General features: G+C 35.2%; 2 protein-coding genes across 3 annotated transcripts in view; both read left to right on the top strand.

Annotated features, from left to right (window-relative positions):
• Positions 1-14444, top strand: part of LOC132189348 (uncharacterized) — a 30672-nt gene extending 16228 nt beyond the window's left edge. For both annotated transcript variants that reach the window (XM_059604055.2, XM_088510401.1), the window contains 9 exons: positions 1585-1743; positions 1821-1924; positions 2151-2326; positions 3594-3783; positions 4100-4199; positions 11026-11194; positions 11778-11860; positions 11987-12063; positions 13894-14444. In XM_059604055.2, coding sequence (XP_059460038.2) covers positions 1585-1743; positions 1821-1924; positions 2151-2326; positions 3594-3783; positions 4100-4199; positions 11026-11194; positions 11778-11860; positions 11987-12063; positions 13894-14065 — 1230 coding nt within the window. In that variant the 3' untranslated portion in view covers positions 14066-14444. The remainder of the gene's footprint in view (positions 1-1584; positions 1744-1820; positions 1925-2150; positions 2327-3593; positions 3784-4099; positions 4200-11025; positions 11195-11777; positions 11861-11986; positions 12064-13893) is intronic.
• A 1536-nt stretch (positions 14445-15980) lies between these two features.
• On the top strand, positions 15981-19531 carry LOC132190271 (chaperone binding / ATPase activator). Its single transcript, XM_059605209.2, has 6 exons — positions 15981-16300; positions 16417-16470; positions 16585-16665; positions 17753-17822; positions 17907-17995; positions 19116-19531. Exons 1-6 carry the CDS (start codon positions 16124-16126, stop codon positions 19248-19250), a joined length of 606 nt encoding a protein of 201 aa, XP_059461192.1. The 5' UTR covers positions 15981-16123; the 3' UTR covers positions 19251-19531.
• The last annotated feature ends 6538 nt before the right edge of the window (positions 19532-26069 follow it).

Below are 26069 nucleotides of genomic sequence, written 5' to 3'. Positions count from 1 at the left end.
GCCTTGAAGCACTGTTAGTTCGAATTGACTTGGCACGGAAAATAGAACGGCCAACTCTGGAAGACTTTAGTTCGGATTGAAATGGAATGGAACTTAGAACATAAGCTTCTGGCTGAAATTCAAGGTCTTCAGTTCGAGCAAACTTGAAACAGAAGCTTCTGTCTGAACTTCAAAGTCTTTAGTTCAAACTAACTTTGAATGGAACTTTGAACAGAAGGTTCTGTGAAAGCTTCAGAGTGCTTGAAACATTGTCCGTTTGAATTGACTTAGAACGGATGAATTTGTCTGACTTGATTTTGCTCATTACTTAGTGTTAAAGTTTGTATGAACGGTTTAGACACAAAAGGCGGAGGTTATTATATTATTCAACTTACACAACTTATGTTAATCTAATACAAGCATCCTATTATATAGGATTAGGAAAATACCATAAAGACTAAACTACCCCAAAACCCTAATGACTCAAACCCTAACTCTTCTAACACTCCCCCTCAAGCTGGAACATAGACATCATATGAATCTAGCTTGGAAGATACAAGCAAAAGAAAAACAATTAGAAAAACATACTCTAACACTCCCCCTTAAGCTGGAACATCTAGGAGCACACAATACAAAGACTCATACTAATAACAAGATAATGTAATAAAACTTCAAGGTCGGTCGAAAACTCGTCGGAAACTGCAACAACCAAGCTTTGATCGGATCTCGCCACAAAATATGAAGGCCAGTCGGATACAACAATTACTTGATTGGGTCTCGCCGTAAAACACCAAGGATGGTCAGATACATCGATCACCAACAACCAAGATTTGATCGGATCTTGCTGCAAGCACCAAGGCCGGTCGGATACAACAATCACTAACAAGAGGTGATCGGGTCTCGCCGTAAAACACCAAGGCCGGTCGGATACATCGATCACTTACAACCAACAACCACATTTCACATGAACAACCAACGAATTTCGCCGCAAAACAACTACTGGAAAAAAAAAAAAAAAAAAAAAAAAAAAAACCTTCTCTGGAGCTTTGCTGAAGACATGCCGGAACTTCAAAACTGGCCGGAGACAAGCATACCACATTGGTAGAACCAAAAACAGAAGCAAAACACTGAAAACATAACATAGACAGTTACTATAGGCTCGTCGGAGCTTCATCAGAGTTTCTCCGGAACTCACCGGAGATACTATGTTATAGTTTGTATGAATGATTTAGACACAATAGGCGGAGGCTATTATATTATTCAACTTATACAACTTATGTTAACCTAATACAAGCATCCTATTATATAGGATTAGTGAAATACCATAAAGACTAAACTACCCCCAAAACCCTAATGACTCAAACCCTAACTCTTCTAACACTTAGTTTGAAGTAAGACCCAAATTTTGAACTTTACAGAAAAATCGTAAGTACATTTTGTCGAATTTAAAAACAAATTACACTAAAGTGTTTTGAACACTGAATTAGCCAAATCTAAAATCTAACATGATGATTGTGCATTTTCAATAAGAGAATTCAATTTCTACTTATCAAAAAATAAGAGAATTCAATTTCTATCAGCATTAATTGTTTTGTTTATGTGCAGGAGTTCCAAAACTACACAGTTGCACGGGATACTTTTCTTGCACATCTAGGTGCAACATTGTGGGGATCTATGAGACACATTATATCACCTTCCATTGCTGATGGTGCTTTCCATCATTATGAGAAGATATCCTTCCAGTTGTTTTTTATCACGCAGGAGGTATGATGTTAGTAGATTCAAAGAGCTTCAATGAAATTGAAATTTATTTTATCCTTACTCTGATTCTTTTGTTGCAGAAAGTTAGAAACGTTAAGCAATTGCCTGTAGATCTTGAGGCTATCAAGGATGGACTTTCCTCTTTGTTATTACCTTCTCAGAAAGCTATGATCAGTGAGCACATGTATGCATCTGTCATTGGTGCTTGATTTCTTTAGTTTGTGTTTAAAAAAGTTTTTTTGCCTTGAATTGTTACGAGTTGTGAGCTCATATGAAGACTTTATTGTTGTTGTTATTATTATTATTATTTTTTTGTTTTTTTTGTTTTTGCTTTTAGTGATAAGGTGTTGGACTTGTTACTCCTTTCCACTTTTATATGTCTGCTTTATTGATGTGGACAAGGTTTGTAGGTTACCTCTATCCGAAGAGCCTGCTTTGGCAATGGCCTTTTCGGTTGCACGAAGAGCAGCAGCTGTCCCCCTATTACTTGTTAATGGAACATATCGGAAAACAATACGTACCTATCTTGATTCTTCGATTCTCCAGTATCAGTTGCAGAGGCTGAATGATCATGGTTCTCTTAAAGGTTTTCTCTGCTTCCTTGAAATGCTCATCTGTTCTTGAAACTTGATTAAGTATAGGATTGGATTGTCTCATCGATGAACAGAAATATTTTCTTTTAGTAATTATATCCAACCTACCAAAATTGATCATTCTGTTTATTTTGTGCAACTTGGAATATTGTGTCTAAATTTGTATTAAGATTCTAGAAATGGGTGGAAAATGTGAGCCAAACATCTCTTTTTCTCTCTCCCCCCCCCCCCCCCCCCCCAAGTCGGATGATTTACAATTCAAATATAGTGGAATGTGGAAAGTTTTAGACATGATCGAATGCTTGTTGCTGAAATAAGTCTTTTACTACTTTCAAATATTGTTCTCTGTGCATTGTAAATGAAGATGTGGGACATTTAGGACAAGAATCTTGGTTTTTTCAAGAGGCATGGTTGCCCTCATATTTTAGGGGAAATTAATAGGATAATGCATGGGTTAAAAATTTCTTGGTTATGTTGAACAAAAGAAAGAAAAAAAAGGAAAGGAAAAAATGATGAATAGAGAAAATGCTGATGGTTAATATATATTGGCGCCTAGCTTGGTACTTAGTAAACATTACACTGCTCAATAGCTTTTAGATGGATCAACATTTTACTAATCCTCCTCTTTACATGTTCTCCACATGCCTGTCATGCTTTTCAGAATTCAAGAGATTTCCCATCTATAAAATGTTCAAAAGTGTAGTTTTATTATATTTTATGAATAAACTAATCATGAGTTTATTGATTGGATGCTAAATGACATCCAGTTAATTTTAAATTTTACGTATGTGATAAGCATCAATGTGAATCGGTAAAATGCTGATCCATTAGAAAAAGAAAATTAAGCAGTGTAACATTAACCAAGTGCTAAATTGGGTGTAAGTGTAACTTTATCCTTCGATATATGTGTATATATATATAAATAGTTGTACACATTCTAGGAACTACATTGCATAACTTCAACCAATGAATTCTCATGCATCTTCTCATCATCAAATTGGCTGGGATAATTCTTTTTGTTTTCTTGTAATATCTTTTCATCTTTTCTACTTTACTCTCTCTCTTGGACGGCCGCTTGGCTTGCTCCTTTAAAGATTAGTTTTTCTGATTTCCTTTTTCATTTCTCTCCCTCTTAGGCGCTCTCTTTATACTTCCCGTGTATGTGGTTGCGCCCCTCTGCGCTTTGCTTTATATCATTATTACTTATCAAAAAAAAAAAATCTGGAAGAAACATTAGAATTTCTTTCTTGAATAATGCAGGGGTACATGCCCATAGCAGATCCATACTTGAAGTTCCAATATTTTGGTTCATCCATGGCGAGCCACTGTTAGTTGACAAGCATTATCAGGCAAAGGCACTTTCTGACATGGTTATTGTTGTTCAGTCAGGGGAGTCATCCTGGGAAAGCCATCTTCAGTGTAACGGGCACTCGCTTTTGTGGGATTTGAGGTCGGTCTTCTAGACATGTAGGCCTGTTTGGTTCCTCCACAACTCTCACTTTGATCTTCAACTTAAACTTGCTTTATAAAGCTTTTGTTGCAATTGATATTTAGCCACAAGCAATGTATGTTTGTGATCTCGTATGTTGCACTTTCCGATTGTGATATGATTCCTTTGCATGCTCATATTCGTGCTCTTGCTTGTATGCCAAGAATTATTTTTGAAAAAGGACCACCAATTATGACAATTTGCATAGAAGAATGTTTTTTTATGAACAAAAAGCATCACCAATCATGACAAATTTATTTATCTCCCCCAAAATCAGGAGGCCCATAAAAGCTGCATTGGCTGCTGCTTCAGAGCATCTAGCTGGTTTGCTTCCTCTTCATCTTGTCTACAGTCAAGCCCATGAGACTGCTATTGAGGTAAGTCGTATGCTTTGATGAAAAAGTATACTGATACATTGTTTTCAATTGTGATTAATAATCAAAGAAACACCATGAGATAGCCTAGGTAAGTTTCCCCCCGAATGATATGATGAGGTTGTACAAGATTCTTTTATGCAGGCATTATTCTTCCATGTTCTTTGCCTAAGTCCTGCATGTTCTTTATATATATAGTCTAATGAATTCCAGGAGAAGAGGGGAAAGGAGATCTTTGTTTTGCTGAAAGGACTTAGGGAAATTTAGCTTGAGGTGGCTGTGATCAACAATGGAGGAGCTAATAAGGGGAGAGAATTTAAGTGATCTTTATAGGTCATTTAGGTTTGGGGGGATGTAGTGTATATTGCCCATAGGCGTGCGAATAACCATGGGAGTTTTTGGAGCTATTGGAGTACAGCGTATGAGGGCGGCAAAGTTTCCTTGTTATACCGGAGGGACGTGAAGGAAGAGGATGGGGTGACTGTTGATTAGATGAGGAAGGTGGTCAATTTTCTTGAGCCTCATGGTAAGGTTAGGAGCAGTGAAGAAAACTGCGGAGAGGGGCATCAAGTGGGATGCCATCACGGGGACTGGACGTATTTGGGGTCAAGAGGGGCATCGAGTGGGATAATGTGGGATAGGATGATAGTGGAGAAGATTGAGGATTGTGTGGGAACTTATTTAGTAGCGTGTTCCTTTAAAAGTGTTAGTGATAATGTTGATTTGGCATTTGTGGGGGTGTTTTGTTCAAATGATGATGTTGAACGGAGATATCTTTGGGAGGAACTAGTTTGCATTGTGAGTTGGTGGGAGCTGCCGTGGTGCATTTGTGGTGATTTCAATCTTCATTTTCGTGTAAAAAATTAGGTGAGTCTAGACAATCAGTGGCTATGCTAGAGTTTTTAGAATCTATATTTGATCAGGGACTTATGGACATCCCTCTTGTTGGTGGGAGTTTTATTTGGTCAGATAATCGAGAATTGCAGTCATGGTCTCGATCTGATAGGTTTCTATTATCTCTGGAGTGGGAGGAACGTTATCCTGATTTTTTAGGGGAGACTCCATAGAATCATACCAGATTGGGTTGTGGTGTGGTGAGTAGGGGGAGTAGGTACCTTTTTATGAGCAATGCAGAGAGGGGTAGTAGGTACTTTAGGTTTGAGAATATGTGGTTGAAGTCGGAAGGCTTTGTGGATCAGGTGAAAATATGATGGGTGCCTGTAGTTATCAGGTTTCTCCTAGCTATGTGTTGGCTCAAAAATTGAAAGTATTGAAATCAAACTTGAAGAAATACAATGAGGAGGTTTTTGGTAATGTAGGGAAGCTGAAAAAGGAGATGATGAAGGGTCTCTGTGAGATGGTTATGATTGCAGAGTAAAGGCCTGTTACTATCACGGAAAGGTTAAGGAAGGAAGATATTTCTAGTGATCTGGAGAGGATTTATCCTTCTCAAAGAAGTGAGTTGGAGGCAGAAGTCAAGGGCCTTTTGGTTGAGAGAGGGAGATAAAAATACTATTTTCTTTCATTGTTTGGCAAATTTGCATAGAAGACATAACTCGGTGGAGTCTTTAGTTGTAAACGAGACCATGTCATTTGATCCTGCAGAAATAAAGGAAAATTTGAATTTCTACAAACAGTTGTATTTTGAACCATATAATTGGTGACCAAAGTTGGATGGCCTCTCTTTCCTTTCCATTGATGCAGAGGAAATCATTTGGATGGAGAGACTTTTTAGGAAAGTGAAGTATTGGAGGTGGCAAGAGAATTTAATGGGGATTAAGGCTTGTAGGGGTGTATACGCGTTACAGTTAGTGGTTATTGCTTAAAACTGCTAACCGCACCGCCTTAGGTGGCTAGCAGTTTTTTAGAGATAGGCGAAGACGGTTAATAACCGCTAACTTGTACGCATCACAAAAACCATAAATAGATGAAATTTGTTGAGGAGATAAATGCTAACCCCTGTCAAATCACCAGCTCTTAGACGTGACCCTCTTGCTTGTTGTGTTTGGGTTTGCTCTCCAAGGATGATGACTCGAGGGGACAGGAGTAATTATTGAATATATTCAGCTTGACACTGATGATACTGATTATCTGGAAATCTAGGCAGTTTTGTTGTTTAAACAACAAGCTGTTTGACAGGCAAGGAATTTGGCCTTATATTCTATTGAAACTATTAGAATTTACTAGTGTTTGTATTTGAGTAACTTGGACTAGTTTGCAAGTTTTTCGAGAGGTAGATCAGAGTTACTAGCTTATGTTTTTTTTTTCCGCTGGTGAGTGACTGGGTTATGTATTTTGTTGACACGTATTCATGTAATTTCTTTGGCACCATAAATAATGTAATTTGCAATTTTTCTACTATTAACATCTTTATACATACCTATATGCGTTCATACATGTGTGTATGCATTACAAACAGGTCACGAACTAATGGGATCATTTGTGATGGTAATAACATATGCTATTTCTTAGTGGATGAGAGAAAAGACGTGCCAACGTAGAGAAAAAATGTGCTATTTCTTAGTGGTGGGTTGTGATAGTATAAGGGGAGGCGGTTAATAACCGCCTCCACCTACCCTTAAGACCATTAACCGCACCCGTTATAATGTTAGCGGTTTTTGCCAACTACATACCAAAGTGGTTATGCTGTTATGCGGCTAGCGGTTAACGATTATTAGCGGTTAATAACCGTTTCGTTTGTACATTCCTAGGCTCCAGGAATTGACAGGTTTTCTATGGCTTTTTCCTAGAAGTGTTGGGTGGTATTTAAAGAGGACATTATAGAAATTTTTTAAGGAATTTCATAGACGGGGAAAATTTGAGAAGAGTTTTAATGCTTCCTTTGTGTCCCTCATTCCTAAGAAAGTCGAGGCAGTGGAGATTAAGGTTTTCTATCCTTTTAGTTTAGCCGGTGGAGTTTATAAATAATTTCGAAGGCCCTAGCGAACAAGTTGAAATTGGTATTGGGGAAGATTGTTTCAAACTCAAATAATGCATTTATCAGAGGTAAACAATTCTGGATTGTCGGATTAGATATGGGGAACCAGGACTGTTGTGTAAATTGAATTTGGAGAATACATGTGATCATGTTAATTGGAAGTTTCTGTTATATTTGTTGAAGAGATGTGGCTTTGTGGAGAGATGGCCACGTTGGATAGAACATTGCATAGCAACATTGTCGGTTTCCATTTGTGTTAATGGTTCTTCATCTGGTTTCTTTAGCAATTCACGTGGATTGAGACAAGGGGATCCATTATTTCCTTTATTGTTTGTGATTGTTATAGAGGCATTAAGTAGGATGATGTTTGATACTGTGTACTTAGAGGCGCATTGCGCTTTTTTTTTTGAGATATTCAACATTATTTATCTAAAAAAAAAAAAAGTAGGATGATGTTCGTGATTGTGGATAGAGGACTTTTATCAAGAGTTTTGGTGTGATGGAGGAATGAAAGATGATAATGTCTCATTTATTGTTTGCAGATGATATTTTGATCTTTTATGTGGCTAATTGTTAATTGTGAACAACTTCGTATCATGTGATGTCTTTTCTTATGTTTTGAAGTGGTGTTGGGGTTGAAGATTAATTTGTCCAAGTCAGTCATAATTCCAGTAGGTGATGTGAGTGATGAAGAAGGTTTGGTTAGTATTCTTGGGTGTAGAGTGGCTTCTTTGCCAATGAAATATTTGAGTCTTCCTTTGGGAGCTTCTTACTAGGCTTCTACCATTTGGAATGACATTATTGAGAAAATAGAACATTGGTTGGTGGGATGGAAGGGGCTTTATCTATCCAAGGGAGGAAGGATGGCTTTGATAAAAAACACTCTTTCTAATTTATTGACATACATTTGTCTCTCTTCCCTATTCCGGTAGGTATGACTAATATAATTAATATAATTGAAAAACTTCATAGGGACTTTCTATGGGCAGACTTGGCGTTGAGTTTAATTTCCATTTAGTGAAGTGGTCGAAAATTTGTACTCTAGTAAAGTCAGGAGGATGGGGGGTAAAAAATATGATTCAGTTTAATTGAGATTTGTTAGGTAAGGCATTGTGGTGGTATGCTACAGAGAGGGAGGCTTTGAGGAGATCGATGGTGGATACTAACTACTGTAGTTTGAGGGGAGGCTGGTGTTCTAAGGAGGTTGCAGGGCCTTAAAAGTGGGAATGTGGAAATGTATAAGGAGGGGGTGATAAGTTTTTTCTAAATCTGTTAGGTTTGAGATGGGAGATGGATTCAAGGTGTAGTTTTGGCATGATTTATGATGCGGGAAACAGGCATTGAAGATTGCTTATTCGGAATTCCGGAATTATTTAGTATTGCACGCTGCAAAGCTGATTGGGTGGCAGATCATTTGCAGTTCCGAAATGGAAATATTCATTAGAATATTTTCTTTACATGACATGGGCTTGATTGAGAGGTGGAAGTGGTCTCTTATTTCTTTGAGTGTTTGTATTCTCAAAGCGTAAGGCAAGGAGGTGTGGATAGAATTTGCTGGATACCTTCCAAAAGGAAATTTTTTGAAGTAAAGTCCTACTATTGTATGTTATTCATTGCTGTAAGTTCTCCTTTTCTGTGGAAGAGTATTTGGAAAGTTAAGGCCCCTTCAAGAGTGACGTTCTCTGTGTAGACGGTGGCTTTGGGGAAAATCTTTACTTTGGATAACTTAAGAAAAAGGAACATGCCCTTATTCTGAAGAAGTCTGGGGCTTCGGATCTCAAGAACTTTTGCCCTATTAGTCTTGTGAGTGGGGTTTATAAGATCATTGCTAAAGTTCTTGCCAATAGGATGAGGAGGATTGTGCAGAAGATCATTCCCAAAACTCAAAATGCTTTTGTTAAAGGTAGGCAAATCCTAGATTCGGTTCTTATAGCTAATGAATGTCTGGACAGTCGTATGAAATATGGCGAACCAGGGGTGCTTTGCAAGTTGGATATGGAGAAAGCCTATGAGCACATCAATTGGAAGTTCTTGCTGTATTTACTAAAAAGATGTGGTTTTGGGGAGAAATGGTGCTCTTGAATAGCACATTGTATCTTGTTGGTGAGTTTTTCTGTTTTGATTAATGGCTCTCCTTCCGGTTTCTTTGGTAGCTCTTGTGGGGTCAGGCAAGGAGATCCCCTTGCCCATGTACACAAACCTATATGGGACACACTTGGCCAAATAAATGTTGAGCTGCCCGGCCACTTACTTGTGTAGGTGGGTTCCATGTAGACTCACATGTGTTGCCTAAATTGCTGGTAGTTAATTGCACATGTGAAGAGAGATTGTGGGTCAGGATCTACAACAATTAACTACTAGCAATTGTGAGAGGAGAGTCCATATGAGACCCATTGGACCAAATAAATGTTGAGTTGCCTGGCCACTTATTTGCGTAAGTGGATTGCCCTTATTCTGAAGAAGTCTGGGGCTTCGGATCTCAAGAACTTTTGCCCTATTAGTCTTGTGAGTGGGGTTTATAAGATCATTGCTAAAGTTCTTGCCAATAGGATGAGGAGGATTGTGCAGAAGATCATTCCCAAACCTCAAAATGCTTTTGTTAAAGGTAGGCAAATCCTGGATTTGGTTCTTATAGCTAATGAATGTCTGGACAGTCGTATGAAATATGGCGAACCAGGGGTGCTTTGCAAGTTGGATATGGAGAAAGCCTATGAGCACATCAATTGGAAGTTCTTGCTGTATTTACTAAAAAGATGTGGTTTTGGGGAGAAATGGTGCTCTTGAATAGCACATTGTATCTTGTTGCTGCGTTTTTCTGTTTTGATTAACAGCTCTCCTTCCTGTTTCTTTGGAAGCTCTTGTGGGGTCAGGCAAGGAGATCCCCTTGCCCATGTACACAAACCTATATGAGACACACTTGGCCAAATAAATGTTCAGCTGCCCGGCCACTTACTTGTGTAGTTGGGTTCCATGTAGACTCACATGTGTTGCCTAAATTGCTGGTAGTTAATTGCGCATGTGAAGAGAGATTGTGGGTTAGGATCTACAACAATTAACTACCAGCAATTGTGAGAGGAGAGTCCATATGAGACCCACTGGACCAGATAAATGCTGAGTTGCTTGGCCACTTATTTGTGTAGGTGGATTCCATGTAGACTCACATGTGCTGCCTAAATTGCTGGTAGTTAATTATTGTAGATCCTAATCCACAACCTCTCTACACATGGACAACAACGTCAATAACCTGCTTGATTCTAATTTTTTCAAGTTTTTAGATTTTTGTTCCTCTTTTTCTCTATATTAGGGGTTTATCTTGTATATTTCCTTAAGTTGCTAAGTACCAGGGTTGAGCCCCTATATGCTTTTAATGGAATTGAATTGACTTATCAAAAAAAGTCCTGCATGTACTGCATTTAGCCATATGCAGCTTCAGTTATTTCATACCCAAGGATTTTTGTTCCTCTGGTAAATTATTCAAAGATTGATTTTAGATTTTCTGGCTTAATATAAAAAAAAAAAAAAAAAAAATTAATGCAAAACTCAAATGAAAGATGCAGCTTAAAAAATTAAATGTTATACATTCTTTTCTACAGCTTTCTTGTTAGGACTAGTGATGGATTACTAATAACTTTGCCTTGCCAAATTCTTCCATGTTCAGTCTAGATGTGTAGCATTGTCATATACTTGCCATTTTAATCTTTTGATTTACTGCTCTGTGTATCTCTTTACACACAGGTGCTAGTGTCTTTGTTTGTGTGGTTGTACATATGCATGCTTGTTTGTGCTTTGAGATTTTTGGAAAAGTTCTATTTAGTTAGCATTCCTGTCATGTATTAGTGGAACTACCATTTGTCTTCGAAATAAATGAATGCAAATTGTGCAACTTGACAGGATTGGATATGGTCAGTAGGAAGCAACCCTTTTTCCATTACTTCTCAAGGCTGGCACATATCTCAGTTTCAGTCTGATACAATTGCACGGAGCTATATCATTACAACACTTGAAGAGTCCGTTCAACTTGTCAATTCAGCCATTCATCTTCTTGTCATGGAGCATACAAGTATCCTTCCCCTTAGTATTGTAACAACAGAATAATTTAAGTCATTTTTTAATTTTACAATACCCAATATAATGGTGAGAAAGAAGGGCAGCCTTTGCGAAATGTACAAAGCCATGAGTGATGTCCTTGTCAGAGGTGAACGGTGTTGTTAGATCTGGTCAGGCAGCAACGTAGATATTTAGTACTAAAGTGCGCGCCTGAATTTAATGGCCTCTTTATTTTTTGGCAGGTAAAAATTATGGCCTCACTGTTCAGCCAAAAATCGTTACCACTTATTTTAGTGTATAAGAATGTATTAAAAAGTTGTAAAGTTGGCAAATGCTACTACTCGTAACATTATTTTTCTTCTACCTTCTAATCCTAAGGGGTAGCTCAGTCGGCTAGGAATCAAGAATCACACCTCATTAAGTGAAAGTCACTAATTCGAATTTCTCCTTCCTCCTCCCTTTGAGCCAATTACTTATCAAAAAGAAATTTCTTCTACCTTCTAATCAAATTTGCTTCTAAGGTTCTATTTTGTCTTGCAATGTTATTGCCATTGGAAATGAAGTTTCTATTAAATGGAAAACTTAACAAAAACCAGCTGAAAAAACCTTTAAACTCTTTCAGTCGCAGGAGCGTGAGCTAGTGAACAAATATAATTATGTTGTCGGTCTGTGGAGAAGGGTGAGTAATAATATTCATTATCTTCTCTCTCCTTTTTTTTTTTTTTGTTCAATTCTGGAATAGTTATTTTGTATTTGTGGAAAGTGTTTAATTTTACAATTGGATAGTAAAAATTTGTGTTTTCAGATTTCATCTATTACTGGAGAGTTGCGCTATGTGGATGCCCTAAGACTGCTATATACTCTAGAGGAAGCATCCAAAGGGTAGGCCTTGAACATTTTTTTTACTGTCACCATTAGTTATATGTAGTGGGTGTAATGAAAATCTCTTTATACAAATCAAAACTGGATGTAGTCTAAATTTCATGTATTTAAACACTCTTGCCATGCCTAGAACGTAGTCAATAGCAAGTTTTGGAATGTCAAACATTATATGCATGACTCTTGGTAGTTTATATTGCATGTTTATTTATGTCTCCATACATGCTCTATAAAAAAAAATTAAAAAATTAATGGACTGCAGAGGCTAAATGAAAAACAACAAAAATAATAAGTCATATATCTTATACATAATCATTCAGCGTACAGATTTTGAAAATCTTAAGTTATGCTTTTTGAAATTTTAATTTAGGGTAAATTGTGCTTTTCCAGCCTAAACTCTAGGATCATTTGTAATTATCAAAAAAAAAAAAAAGTGAAAAATGAAAAAAAAAAAAGAAAAAGAAAAAAAGAAGAAGCAATATTTGGTCACTGTTAAAAATTTTCCAATATTCGTTTTCTTTAGCATTAATTTCTTCATGGTTATGATGTGATCATAAAATAAAAGAAAAATAAATACGTGATCATGTGATTATGTGATTATGTGATAAATGCATAAATTTAAATCCAAGTATGTGAAAAGTGATAAATTTTAATGATAGGAAGATACTGCATTTGACCCTATACTTGGGGTGTGAAAATGCAATTTACCCTTTTATTTTTATTAGAATCAAAAATTTCTAACAGCAGAAAACTATCAATCATCAATAAATGCAAGTGAATATTATTATAGAAATAATTGGTTTTCTTAAATCTTTCAATAGGCTGGCGACGGATGATTTCCTTAAATGCAAAATTTGAACAAAGAATGAGTCTGTGTGTATACACTATTTTCAGGGGAGGGGTTTTTTTTTTTTTTTTTTTTTTTTTTTTTTTTTTTTTTTTTTTACCTTTTAGGGGTAATTGTACTTTACCCGCATGTGATTTAGGTCAAGTTTGATTTGTCAATATCTAGTTTAAAAAATTGCTTTTTACTCATATAAGGTTATATCTTTTAATATTGTTTCAGCCCTGATCATTAAAATTCTCATGCGTAAATCACATGCCTCGTAAAGAAAGTCTAAAAATACAATAGAAGCTCATTACAAGTTATAAACCAACAGATGCAATTAGACTTTGGATGGGTAAAGTGTAATTATTTAAACCCGGTTGATTATTTGAACTTGACACAAATCATACATAGGCAAACTGTATTTTTCTTGTTCTTTTATGTTAACTGCTGCTGCAAGCTCCATAAGTTCAGGTAGGAATCGATATTCTGTTTTATTAGTTTTTTTTTTTTTTTTCTTCTCAACTGCTTTAGGTTATAGAATATATGCCTTGATGCTTCCTTGCTCTTACAAGGTTCATGCTTGTAAGCATCTTGTGTAAATGGGCTTTATTCCTGTTTTTGATAGATGTTCAAAGCTCTTGGGGGCAAGTTTGTATATCAGAGAGAACAGTGGGAAGGAGAATTAGCAAATTGATGAAAATGACCTAAGAAGCCGTTTATGAAGATTTTTTTTTCTCTCTCCTTCCTTTTGTTCATTCTGAATCCAAATGGAGCCCTAAGAGTCGGGATTTGGTTTCTCTTTACTCAGATGGGCAGAGATCTGTCATATTTGGCTACATAACAAGGGCAGTAGACCTATTTTGGTTTTTGTGCTGATATGTTCCAAGCATCGTTTGTCATTGAATTAGAAATCAGTGCCTATGTCCCTATCTTTTTGGCACCTCATTTGACTTTTGTGTTTTTATGTAAAGTTGGCTTATTTGTGAATCTCATCTCTCTCACAGGTTCGCTGATCAAGTGAATGCAACTATAGTCCTTCTCCACCCAATTCACTGCACAAGAGAAAGAAAAGTACATGTAGTATTTGATATGACAACATTTCCTGCTTTCTTGGCTGTTTTAGTTGTCCTCTATATCGTGTTGAGGCCAAGACGACCGAAACCTAAAATTAATTAAGACTTCAAGGAGAGGTCATGGTTGCAGAGCATTGGGCTAGCGTTCAACATGATGCCTCTGGTGTTGATCAGTTGAGGCTTTCTTGATTGGTCCTTGAGGGGAAGGGTTTTGCAATTTTTTCCCCTGCTAAAATCAGAAACTTTTCTTTTTCCTCCCTATTATAAAGGTTCACAGTTTGAGGCAGCAAAACTGTGTATTCAAATGATGGGAATGAGCCATATTTCAAGATCCACTGGTGCATGTGTACTTATTCATAAGAAAAGCGAAAACTGTATTCGAATGATGGTTGGTCAGAGGGAAATTAGGAATATAATGCAAAATTTTGAATGCAGGTTTTTGGAAGTCTTGAATTATGCTAACCCGTTTCTCATTGATAGTTGATTTGAAAGCATGTTTTTCAGTTTGGAAGTTAGTATAGCTACGGTGCCTATACTTTTAGCAGTCCTTCCTTGAGTACGAGAATCCATCCGTCTCATAGTTTGACGATGGAAAGCTGAGATTTTGCTTGTTATTACATGATCTCCCGTAGAATTTGGTTCCTTTGGCTTGCGCCATCTGATTCACATTTGCTTCTTTGTGTGAGACAAAATGGAATGATCATGATTTATATTGTGCAGAGGTGCATTTTATATAGAAACTAAAATAACTAATGAATCAAAGCTGGAGAAACCAAGGTAATTGGGACTGTTTGTTTTGATGGGAATGATAAGGGATTTGATCGAAATTTATTGCAATTGAAGTACCATTCTTGCAGTTAGGCCTAGGCAAATTTACCGCCTACCAACTTTCGACCGACTACCACCGATAGCTGACCGACTTCTACCAACACCGCCTTATTAATGGGTGGTAGGCTGAACAAATTTTGTTTTTTTTTTTTTTTGGGACAGATACGGTTGGGTAGGCGAAATAAAATTCTTTAACCGAATCGACTTTACCGACCACCATTTGGTGTCGGGAAAAAAATTTGGCAGAATAAGTCAGGTGAAATTTTTGACTTTACTGACATTTTGGCGAAACAAAAATTTTCTTACCGATGCTAATATTACCGACCGACGCCTAGGCCTACTTGTAGTAGAAGTAACTTAGAGCATTCCCAATGGAAGAGCCAAATGTTACTTTTATTTAGAATAACTCTTCAAATGCTCAAAAAACCTCCCACATTGGATGAGCCAAAAATATATGTAAAATAGATATTTGATTAGAAGAGCTAAAAAAAAAGTTAAATGTAGCAGCACTTTTTAAGGGAGCCATTTTATTTTTTAGTGTTTCTCTCTCCTGCTTTATCTTTTTCCTAAATCTTTTCCCACCTATTTTTTAGAAATATAGCTAATCGGATGTGTAGACACTTAAAAATAGCTTAGCTAAACTAGATAAAAGTGAGTTTTGAAGAGCCATTTTACATAAAAATATGGCTCTTCCATTGGGAATGCTCTTAAATGCTATCGATAATTAAGTATGTGTAATTATCCTTTCACTCTTCCTTAAAAAGAGTGATCACGTTCATATGCATTCCAACTTGCCCTAAAAAAAAAAAAAAAAACTACAAGAAGTAAACTGTAGTTTATTAACGGGGTTATATTTAATTTTAAGTTTTCCATTAAAAAAAAAAAAAAAAAAACTAGAACTGCAGTAGTAATAAGAAAATTGTAGTTTATTAACGGGGTCAAATCCATAATTGCAAATTCATTCTGAACGGGTAGCATTCTTTGGGAATGATTACTGTAATAGGCCAGTAGTAATAAGAAAAACCAGAGTTTGGAAAAAAAATTTCTGTAAAATTTATTTTTAAGCCTAACATTAATTTAAAAAAAAAAAGGGGGGTGGCATTGACATAAAATAATACATGGCCCAGAACGTGGTCCCTGGAACATGGGCCGAGAGTGTGTTCCAATCCAGTCGAAGCTTCTGGAGACCAAACAAGCATATAGAGAGCAGGATCCATCATCCGTCAATTTTGACTAGTCAGTTCAGTCATGTGCACATAGAAGAGTGGTGCATTGAATTGGATGTTTGAAGAGGAAAGGCGTAAGAGTGAGATCCGCAGAGCAGAGCAGTCCTATGGAGGGTGGAGGAGGAGGCGGAGCAGTGTCGGATAAACCAGAAGGAGGAGCGTCCTACACTTATTGGGTGAGGGACGTTAGGGAGGATGCGGCACCGCTCCCGGTTCCTCGCAAGCTCACCCCCGACGATATTCTCAACTCTCAGCCCGCCACCCTCGGCTCCGTTTGGAATTCGGTACCCCTTCTCTTCTCTCTCAGATTCATAACCCCTTTTCCAAAGGTTTCCAATTTTACTTTTGTATTTGTATAAAATATATGTGATCATGATTCTTGTTAATTGATTATACACAGGCTGGAACTTGGGAGGAGAAAAACCTTAATAAGTGGGCAGCTGATAGAATCAAGGTTACCATTTTTCTCACTTTTGCTGGAACGCTTATTGGTGGCCCCTTCTCCTCGCCATTGTGCTTTGTCTATTAGTATTTTTACCATGGTGTTTCCAATATTTCGTTACTGCAGGAGTTACTTGTATCGGCGGGGTCCTTGGAGTTCCCTGGTGGCAAAGCACAGATATCAGATGTGTCGAAATGTGTAGGAGATGTGAGTTTCTCATCCAACATTCTTTTATCTCAATGCAATGATAGGATAACTTCAGTCACGAACTTTTAGGCCTCGATGATCTCCATGTTTGAGTTTGAGTTTAATTTTGTTATAGTGAGGACTGATTGCATCATACTGTGGGGTTTTTTTTTTTTTCGTTTGTCAAATATGCACAAAGTCTTTGGACAATAGAAAATGTTAGCTGAAAGCTTGGAGTTCATTTTAATTCCCTGGTTTTCGCGTAGTTGTTGAAGGTAGGGAATGATGTTATTCTGAAATGCAAGGAAGCTTCTCAATCATCCTGCTTTTTGAGTATCATACTTTGAAAATGATCCCTCTATATCGCCAACCAGATGATTTCATGGTTCTATATAGTTGTCTTAGACCACAACACTTGATTCATTAAGAGAATTAGAGGGGGAAAGCATTCTGGTCAGCCTAGTACTGAGGATCAGCTTTTGAAGAAGATAATTTGGGAGGTGAGGTCAAGACTTGCTGGGAAGGGAAAGTTCCCAAGGACTAGAGAGAATTTGGTTTTAGCTTCTTTGTGGAATCTGCCTGCTGACTTGCTGTTATAGTTTCTGTGCAGGCTTGTTGTTCTATTTCCACCTTGCTCTTTTTCTTGAAGGCTGTTCTCCTTTTTGGAGAGGTTTTTTTTAGTGTTGCTAATGGTGTTGAGTAGTGCTCTCTGTTCTCTGTTTCTGCAGAGGGTTTGGTTTGTTATTTGGTTTTAGACCCTGCGTGGTTGTTTTTCTGCAGGTTTGGTTTTGTTTGTTGTTTCTTTGTAGAACAGTCCTGTTTTGGACTTCTTTTGGTAGTGCTGGCTTGCCAAATTGTATGTTGTATGCATTTGGCTTGCTTGGAGATGCTTGAAGCCCTGCGTGGCTAAGTTTTTGGCCTTTTGAGAAGGCTTGTAATTGGAATATCTTTGTAGTTTGGATTGTTTGTTTTTGAATGAAATTCCTTATTCATCAAAAAAAAAGAATTAGAGGGGGAAAAAAAAAGGCCACTTAACTCACCGAATATTATGGTTATATGATGATGCTCATTTTGATTCCTCCTGGATTGCTGTTGCCTAATTGAGCAGGCATTCTTGGTGACTGTACGAAGCAAGAAACGAGTTGGCTACACCTATGAGTTAACATTGAAAGTCAAAGGTAAGTTGCCAGCCAGAGTCTTAAATTGTTTCTTCTTTCTCCATTTAATCTGTGTGCACTGAACTAGTATGTAAACAAAATCAGGGGAGTGGACAATCAAAGAGGAGAAGAAGATGGTCAAGGGCCATATAGATATACCGGAGTTCTCTTTTGGTGAGCTGGATGACTTGCAGGTACATTTTATGTTTCCATTTGAATGTACAGAGAAGTCTAATAGGGAAAATGGCAAGCGACTGATAAGGGATTGTTCTCTGATGATCTATACATTTGTTTACTGGACCGTTAACATTTGTAATGTGATGAATGGGTGCCCAATACTGAAGGACAGTTGAACCTAAATGCAATTGGGTGATGTTATGTTATGCTGCCTCTCAATGTTCTTTTTATATTATGTTATGATGGTTCCTTACCATTTTCAAATATCGAATTCTGGGTTAAGTAGGCAGATTTAAAGTACAGTGCCTGAAAATGCACAAAAGCACAATTGAACATAAGACCAGTCGAAGATTATTCAGGTCTCCTGCATCAAGTGAGCACCTAATTTTCTTGTGTTATAGGAAGTTGTTTTTATAAATAATGATCACAGGAAGAAAAACAATAATTGACTTGGGCCACCCATCATAACTTAAGGTTAAGTTTTGCTCAACTAAAATAGTAGTTGTCCATGTTTATGATTTTTAAGTTAGAGTTGAATTAAATTAGAAATTTTAGCCTCTTTGTTGCATTCCTTGTATTTGTGGATTGTGGCGTACCTTTCCCCTATGTCACTTAGCTATGTGGATTTTCTTACTGGCTTCTCTTTTTCTAGTTAGGTGTTCCTCTTGTATATATCCAATGTACTTTTTGGGTGCCTTATGCTTTTTAATAAAACTTTCTTATTACTTATCAAAAAAAAATTAGAAACTTACATTCTCAATTTTTTTCATGTTGTAGCTGTTGCTGATTATGCATCAACTCCTAAAGCTTGTTGTCTTAACATAATTTGCAAATAGTTTAAACATTCATCACCATGCACTTAGAACCTGACAAGCGGTTATAGCTGGTTTTTCATATACTCTATTAGGATGCGGTTCTGTTTTTTTACTAGGCATGAACTATCCAACTACAGCTGAAATGAAGTCTTATTTACCAATGAACAACTCAACTTTTTTGTGACATCGGTTCTCACTATTGTCTAATCGTTCTCCTAGTAGGGAAATTATGACATAATTGCCTTGATTTGTATTTCTTCAGCAATAAAATTCCTGTTCACCTGAATACTAAGCACAAAGTCACCTTTTTTTTTTTATTTAGATGGAAGTTAGATTGAGTGAAGAGAAGGATCTTTTGCAACAAGAGAAGTCACGGGTTTGCCAGGATTTGAAGCTATTTCTGCAGCCTATTCGTGAAAAATTGCTTCAGTTTGAACAAGAACTCAAAGATAGATAGATAGAAGAGGACAACATTGCTTTTGTCTACGACAAAAGCCATGGTTTTATTGCAGTTATTAAACTCTGGTCGTATTTTTTTTAATCTCCGATTGGAAGCTACTGTTTCGAATACGTGTAATTGAACATAAGACTCGTAAGAGTTTCAACTGTCATGCTTTTCCAGTGATGCTTTGCTTTTCCAGTGATGCTTTTGTTTGTACTGTTAAGATATCACTAGGACTTGGTGATAAACTTTTGTTTGCCGTACGTGTTACAGTTGATTTTGGCATTGTGTAGTTATTTTTTTGTATTGCAAATTTATTCTTACGCCATCAAATTCTGCATTATGCGTTGAAACAATTTATTTTACGATACATGAACCAAATGATCAAGACATGATATTTTACATTTGAACGATCGACCCATGTCTAAATTGTGAAATTATAAATTGGTAATTTAATTGTGGTGAAAGAGCTTTTTCATTTAATAAATTATTGCATCTTTTTGTCGTCCTGAGAATCATGATTCTTCTTAAATAACCGAAAAAAGAAAACGATTTAAAAGGATCTTGAAGGCTTAAATATTTATTTATACTTTCGGTCATCAATCTAAATAGGGGGGTAAGACGATCTCTAACAAATAGAAGAGAACTTTTACGGGATTCACAGTCTAAAACTTGTTCAGACATGCGTTTTATGATGGCTCTTTATTGTTTAAATTTCTAGCAATTTGATCAATAAAATTACTTTGAATTTCTTACTTCGGTTTAGAGTTGCATAAGTAGTTAATTAAGTTAAATTGTTAAACCAAAATAGAAGTTATGGCCAATGACTCGTGTATTTCTGAGAAGAATTCCTATCACAACTTGAACAGAATCCTTTTGGAGGGGTATTTTTGTCTTTTCACTTTTTAAGGGAATAAAAATATTCCTCTAATATAACTAATTGGATATTATTTAGTTAAAATGAAATAGAGAGAATCCTAATTCATCACAACCTGTCCAGATTGCCTCTCTTCAATTTTCGACGACTTTGATGTTGTCGTTTTTCTTTTTTAACACAACACATACTTTACTATTTACGAGCTTGAAACCCGTGCGATGCACTGATCGTTTTTAAAAATGACAGGAAGGAAAAAACTAATAATAATTAGTGGATGCATAAATGATAGGAAGAAAAAAAAAAAAAGTGATGAAAATTAAAACGTAGGGGTTTTAAAACATATTTATTTTGTTCAATGAATTGTTTTATTTTGTATTCATCAAAACAATGATTTTGCTCACTTTGCTCGGTATATTTTTTTGAATGTTCAGAATTATATGAATTTTATTTATATTGAAATATAATAGGCGTCACGCTAGCAATATCAGAGATTCATGCTAATTTTCTATTAATGTTTTGATAATCAAAATTTAGGTTTTCTTGCTATTTTTTTATGTTAATATACTTATTTAATTTTAAACTACTCTTATAAGAACAAAGATTTTTACATGTTTTAAGTTATATTGTTCGCGGAAATTTTTGGTTGAGTTGTTTTACATTTGAATGTTTTATGGGATTTTTTTTTTTTTTGTTTGATTGCATGGTTTACTAAACATATTTTGGAAGTAATTTTTCTGCTTTTTTTTTTGAAGGAAAATTTTCTGCTTTTAAAAGCAAAACAAAGCCAAATTTTATTTGATTGTTGTACAAAAAATGCATTGAACTAAATGTGAGAGGATTTATTTGGTTGTATTAAATGTTGAGAGAAATATTTGGTTTTATTTTGTATTTAAATTATACCTGTGGGAAAAAAAATTTTTAACATGTTTTTAATTTATATGAATTAAAATAAAATTAAGTGTCCTGTATTTTAATTCATTTGAATATTTTATGGTTTTTTTTTTTTTTTGTGAGTGATAATCTTCTGGTATTGTTTAAAAGAAAACAAAACTTTATTTGATTGTTGTCTAGAAATAGCAACATTTTTTTTTTTTTTGGAAACACCAAATATGTGGTAATTAATTAAGCAATAAACCTAATGTGAAATGCTTTATCTGATTGCATTAAATGTTGAGTGAAATATTTTGTTTTATTTTGTATTTAAAAAAAAAAACAGTATTTTTTTTTCGAATGTTTAGAAGTATATGTATTTTATTTTTTGAACATTTTGACATTCATCATCAACAAACTTATCTATAGCGTAAAAACTCTAAACAAAACAAAAGCGTTACGCTCTAAGTACTAAGAGCACGAAATTTTCGCGAACCATATAAATTAAAACATGTAAAAATCTTTCTATTCATAGGAGTAGTTTAAAATTAAATAAGTATATTAACATAAAAAAACAGCAAGAAAACCTAAAGTTTGATTATCAAAACATTAATAGAAAATTAGCATGAATCTTCGATATTCCTAGCATGACGCCTATTATATTTCAATAGAAATAAAATTCATATAATTCTGAACATTACAAATAATATACATAGCAAAGTGAGCAAAATCATTGTTTTGATGAAAACAAAATAAAACAATTCATTGAACATTTAACGCAATGAAATAAATCGTTGCACATATTGTTCAATACCTAATTATTATATTTTTGGTGTTTCAAAAGAGTTCATGTTTTTCTTTCTGCATAACAATGAAATTAATTTTGGCAATCTTTTACTTAATAGTGAAAAAGACACTTCCAAAAACTGCCTTAAATTTTGATTAAATCACCAAAAAAAAAAAAAAAAAACTCATAAAACATTCAAATCATGAACAATTCAACAAAAATTTTTTACAAACAAAACATAAACATATTCAAATTTCCTTCCAAACGTAGATCGGAAACATGTTAAAATGAAAGAAGTTTTAAAAAAATAGCAAGAAGAAAATCTTGATTTTGATTATCAACGCGTTAATAAAAAATTAGCATAAATCTTCGATATTATTATTAGTGTGATACCTATTATATTTCAATAGAAATAACATTCATATAAAACTGAATATTCTAAAAAATATAGAGGTCAAAGTGAACAAAATATCTTTAGTAATCTTTTGAGTGTTCCAAAAGAGTTATGTTCGATTGAAGAACAACTACTCAACCATAAAACAATCAAATGAAGAACTTAACCAATAATTTTCACAAACAAAGCATAAACATATATATTCAAATCTCCACACAAACATAAAGCAAAGCATGGCACGTACAAATAAACTTTCTCAAAAAAACAAACATAAAGATAATCAAATAAATTTATGCTCTCCTTTCACAAACAAAAGAGAAACAAATTTATATTTTCACCAAAACGTAGATTCAGATCGAGAAATAAACATAAAGATAATGAAATAAATTTATGTTTCTTTTGCTTTTAAAAGAAGAAAAAAGCACTTCCAAAACATGTCTGAAAATTGGAGTAGATCAAACAAACAAAACAAAAAATCTCCATAAAACATTCAAAGTGGTTAAAAAAAAAACAAAACAAAACAAAAGTATTTACTTGAATGTTGTTGCTAGTGACTATTAAAGGAGGAAGCACCATAAATTTTGCCCTATGTTTTGCCTTCAAGAGCAGACTCATGTACTTAAAAGGCTTTGGCATGCACCCTTTTTAAATGTAAAAAGAGAGAGGTAGAAATCAAAGCGAATTTAATGATAGATTTAATTTGACGTTTTTTTTTCTTTCTTTCTATTCAACGTATTAGGCATATTAAACTCATTGTATTCTTAACATGAATTAATTTAGTTAATTTAATGGCCTTAGAGGACCGGTTTTTAACTTAAAGGACCGGTTTAATGTTTAAAAATTAAATAACCAAAATTATCTTACATTAAATATAGTCACTTAATAATGAAATTCATATAAGAAAACGTTTTGAAATAAACTCTTGGAATAATGAAACCGTCTAAACCTAAACGGAAAACTATTAAACCATATTAAAAAATTGGAGAAAGACTAAATGGTTAATAGAAAGAGTTAAGAAGACACTTAAAAAATTAAAAAATTTAAAACCGGTTATGCTTTTAAAAAGTATGAGTTCAGGACACGTGTCGCAATTTTAGGCTCTCTCTGAGCAAAAACTCGGCTTTTATATATATATATATATATATATATATATATATATGATGACAAGGACGCTTGAAGTTGAAAGTGAACAATGACACTTTGTGTGAAGGAAAAGGTGCTCAATTACAAAAAAGGGTCCAAGTTGGACACGCTAACGTGAGTCAGAATTGATTAGCACAAGAAGCAGAGAAATCATTAGTATAATAATGAGACATTTTATTTTCAAAAAAAAATATAAGACATTTTAGACAAGACGAAGGCTGGTGCACTTTGTGGGTGCCGTGCTACCCCTCTCTCGTTAGATAATATATATATATATATATATATATGAAAGGAACCGATTCATATAATCTCTCTTGTCTCTGAGCCTCCATGAAAATAAGTACATTTACACAATCACCATGTATGGAAAATCAATTTCTTTTCCTTGTTTTAAATTTACAAAATTAAAACCTACTTGAGTGATATATATTAATTCAGCTGAAATGTGTTACCATTTGAAGATTTTTGTGTTTCTTTGTTTGGATAAATTGCACCACTCCCATTCATCTGTGATACGAATATAAGACAGCTTAAGGATCTGGTTCAAGTCCCCAGTACCGTACCGGAGCTTGCGGGGTTCTTCATCACCTGCTTGTGTTGTTGTACTTTGCTAATTGCATGTTTCGGGCCACTCACTACTCTGAATAGATAATATGGTTTGAATGAATCCCAATAGTAATGCTTCAATGAATAAAGGAGAAAATCTCAATAGTACTACTGGGTCCTTCCGAGTTTATAATATACAACCAAAAGCACCCATTTCCCTTGTAGAAACTCCTTAATTTGTTAATAATGTCTGATGAATCTTCGTCTAACAGTTGTTGTATCCAAAATCCCGAAAGCACATTTACTCAGTCTTCCATGCATGTTCTGTACTAGTTTTACATTTTTCATGATCTTCAACAAGCTCTGAGACCCATCGTTATCTTGGAAACCCACCATTTTGATGTAGCGGTGATAGAAAGAAGAGAACAATAGAATCAATGTCTTCTATTAGGCGGGGTTCTTCATCATCTGCTACATATATATATATATAACAGGCGGATTTTCCAAGAATGCATATGTCGTGTTTTTGGTTGTATATTAATATTGATTACCAGTGTAATTTAGGAAAATGAGCAAAATATTTAGTAAATAAGACCATAAAATTCTCATTTTTCTTTTTCTTCATCCTTCAGTTCCTATCTACCTTCATGGACTTCCATCCCCCGACTTCTTCTTCAATGCCCTCAAATTTATTTTATTTATTCTCATCCAAATATTGCAACATTAATTAAGTGGCACTTCTCATTTTATCTATGTTGGCATGTCTAGCCCTTCACTTGTTTCACTTAATTTAAATTCTCCAGACATTAATTCGATGCCAATAGTCTGTTAAAATATGCTTGTCTTGATCTTTGTCGTACATAATAATCTTTAATTTACAAGCTTAGGGCTGACGAAAACTTTGCTGGTGCTGATTTTAGAATCTTTACCAGAATAAAATATACACTGATTTTGAATTCATTCCATCTTTAAGGCCTCTTAAATAATTGTGAAATTGAACAATTACTTCTTACATGCTTAACTTGCTGCTTTTAAGATGAAAGGGATTCCGTCCATCTCTGAAGAAAAGAAGCTAGCTTCAACCAACAATGACAATGATGAATGCATGACAAGGTCAAATTCTTTTTTATCCCTTTCTATAGATTATATACTTACTTCAACTCATCTCTTTCTAGTAGAGACATGTCAGTTACAGAGGCTTTGCGCCTGCAAATTAAAATTCAAAAGCAGCTCCATGAACAACTCAAGGTGCAGTACTGCAGACGTATTCATTCCAAGTTTTGGCTGGTTGATTAGTGTTAGGTCATGGCTCGGCCACATAAAGTTCAATAGGCCCCTAGGCCCAGTTCAATGTACAAGCCCACTAAAACCAGGCCCATGCCGAGACTTAATCGGCCTAGCCCGATGCATGATTAGTCCACCGAGGGCATAATAGGCTTTTACCGATAGTACAATGGTCATTCGGCTATTAGAGAAAACCCACATTCACTACTCAAACGTGAGATTCACCAAGCCCACGTTCACTACCCAAACATAGCATCCACGTGCGCTAGAACGTGGCATCAACGCCGAATCAAGACACATGCTTGGCCACCCTTAGGGGTGGGCGCTCTATCCCGAAGATATTGGTAGTTTGATGACTACCCCTTGATTTGTTAAATTTTTTTTAAAGAAAAAAAAAAAATTATTATTTTTTGTACATTTTTATTTGAGGGCAAAAAAGTTAGATCATAATTAAAAAAAAAGAAAAATACACTTTACCCCTTGAACTATCCATCCGTTTGTACTTTTAATCATAATGTTTAAAAAGTGACACTTTACCCCTCCAAATTTTCAAATTGTTGCAATTCGACCATTTTGACTTTTTTTTTTTTTTTCAAAAATGCCCCCATCCCAAGTTAAAAAAAAAAAAAATTAAAAAATTAAAAAATTAAAAAAATTAAAAATTAAGGGGTGGCCGAAGCCACCCCCAGGCCCAACTGCGGTAGCCGGCCACCCCCAGGCCCAGCTGGGATGGCCGGTTACCCCTTAATTTTTAATTTTTTTTTCTTTTAAAATTTTAAATTTTTTAACTTGGGATGGGGGTATTTTGGGAAAGAAGAAGTCAAAATAGTCAAATTGCAACAATTTGAAAGTTTTTTTTTTGTTGGGGGGGGGGGGAGGGGGTAAAGTGTCAATTTTTAAACATTGGGGTTAAAAGTGCAAATGAGTTGATAG

The sequence above is a fragment of the Corylus avellana genome, chromosome 9, assembly GCF_965113065.1.
Source record: "Corylus avellana chromosome 9, dhCorAvel1.hap1.2, whole genome shotgun sequence".
Taxonomy (NCBI): domain Eukaryota; kingdom Viridiplantae; phylum Streptophyta; class Magnoliopsida; order Fagales; family Betulaceae; genus Corylus; species Corylus avellana.
Note: the sequence above shows the minus strand (reverse complement) of the source record. Positions and strands in the feature narration are given on the sequence as shown.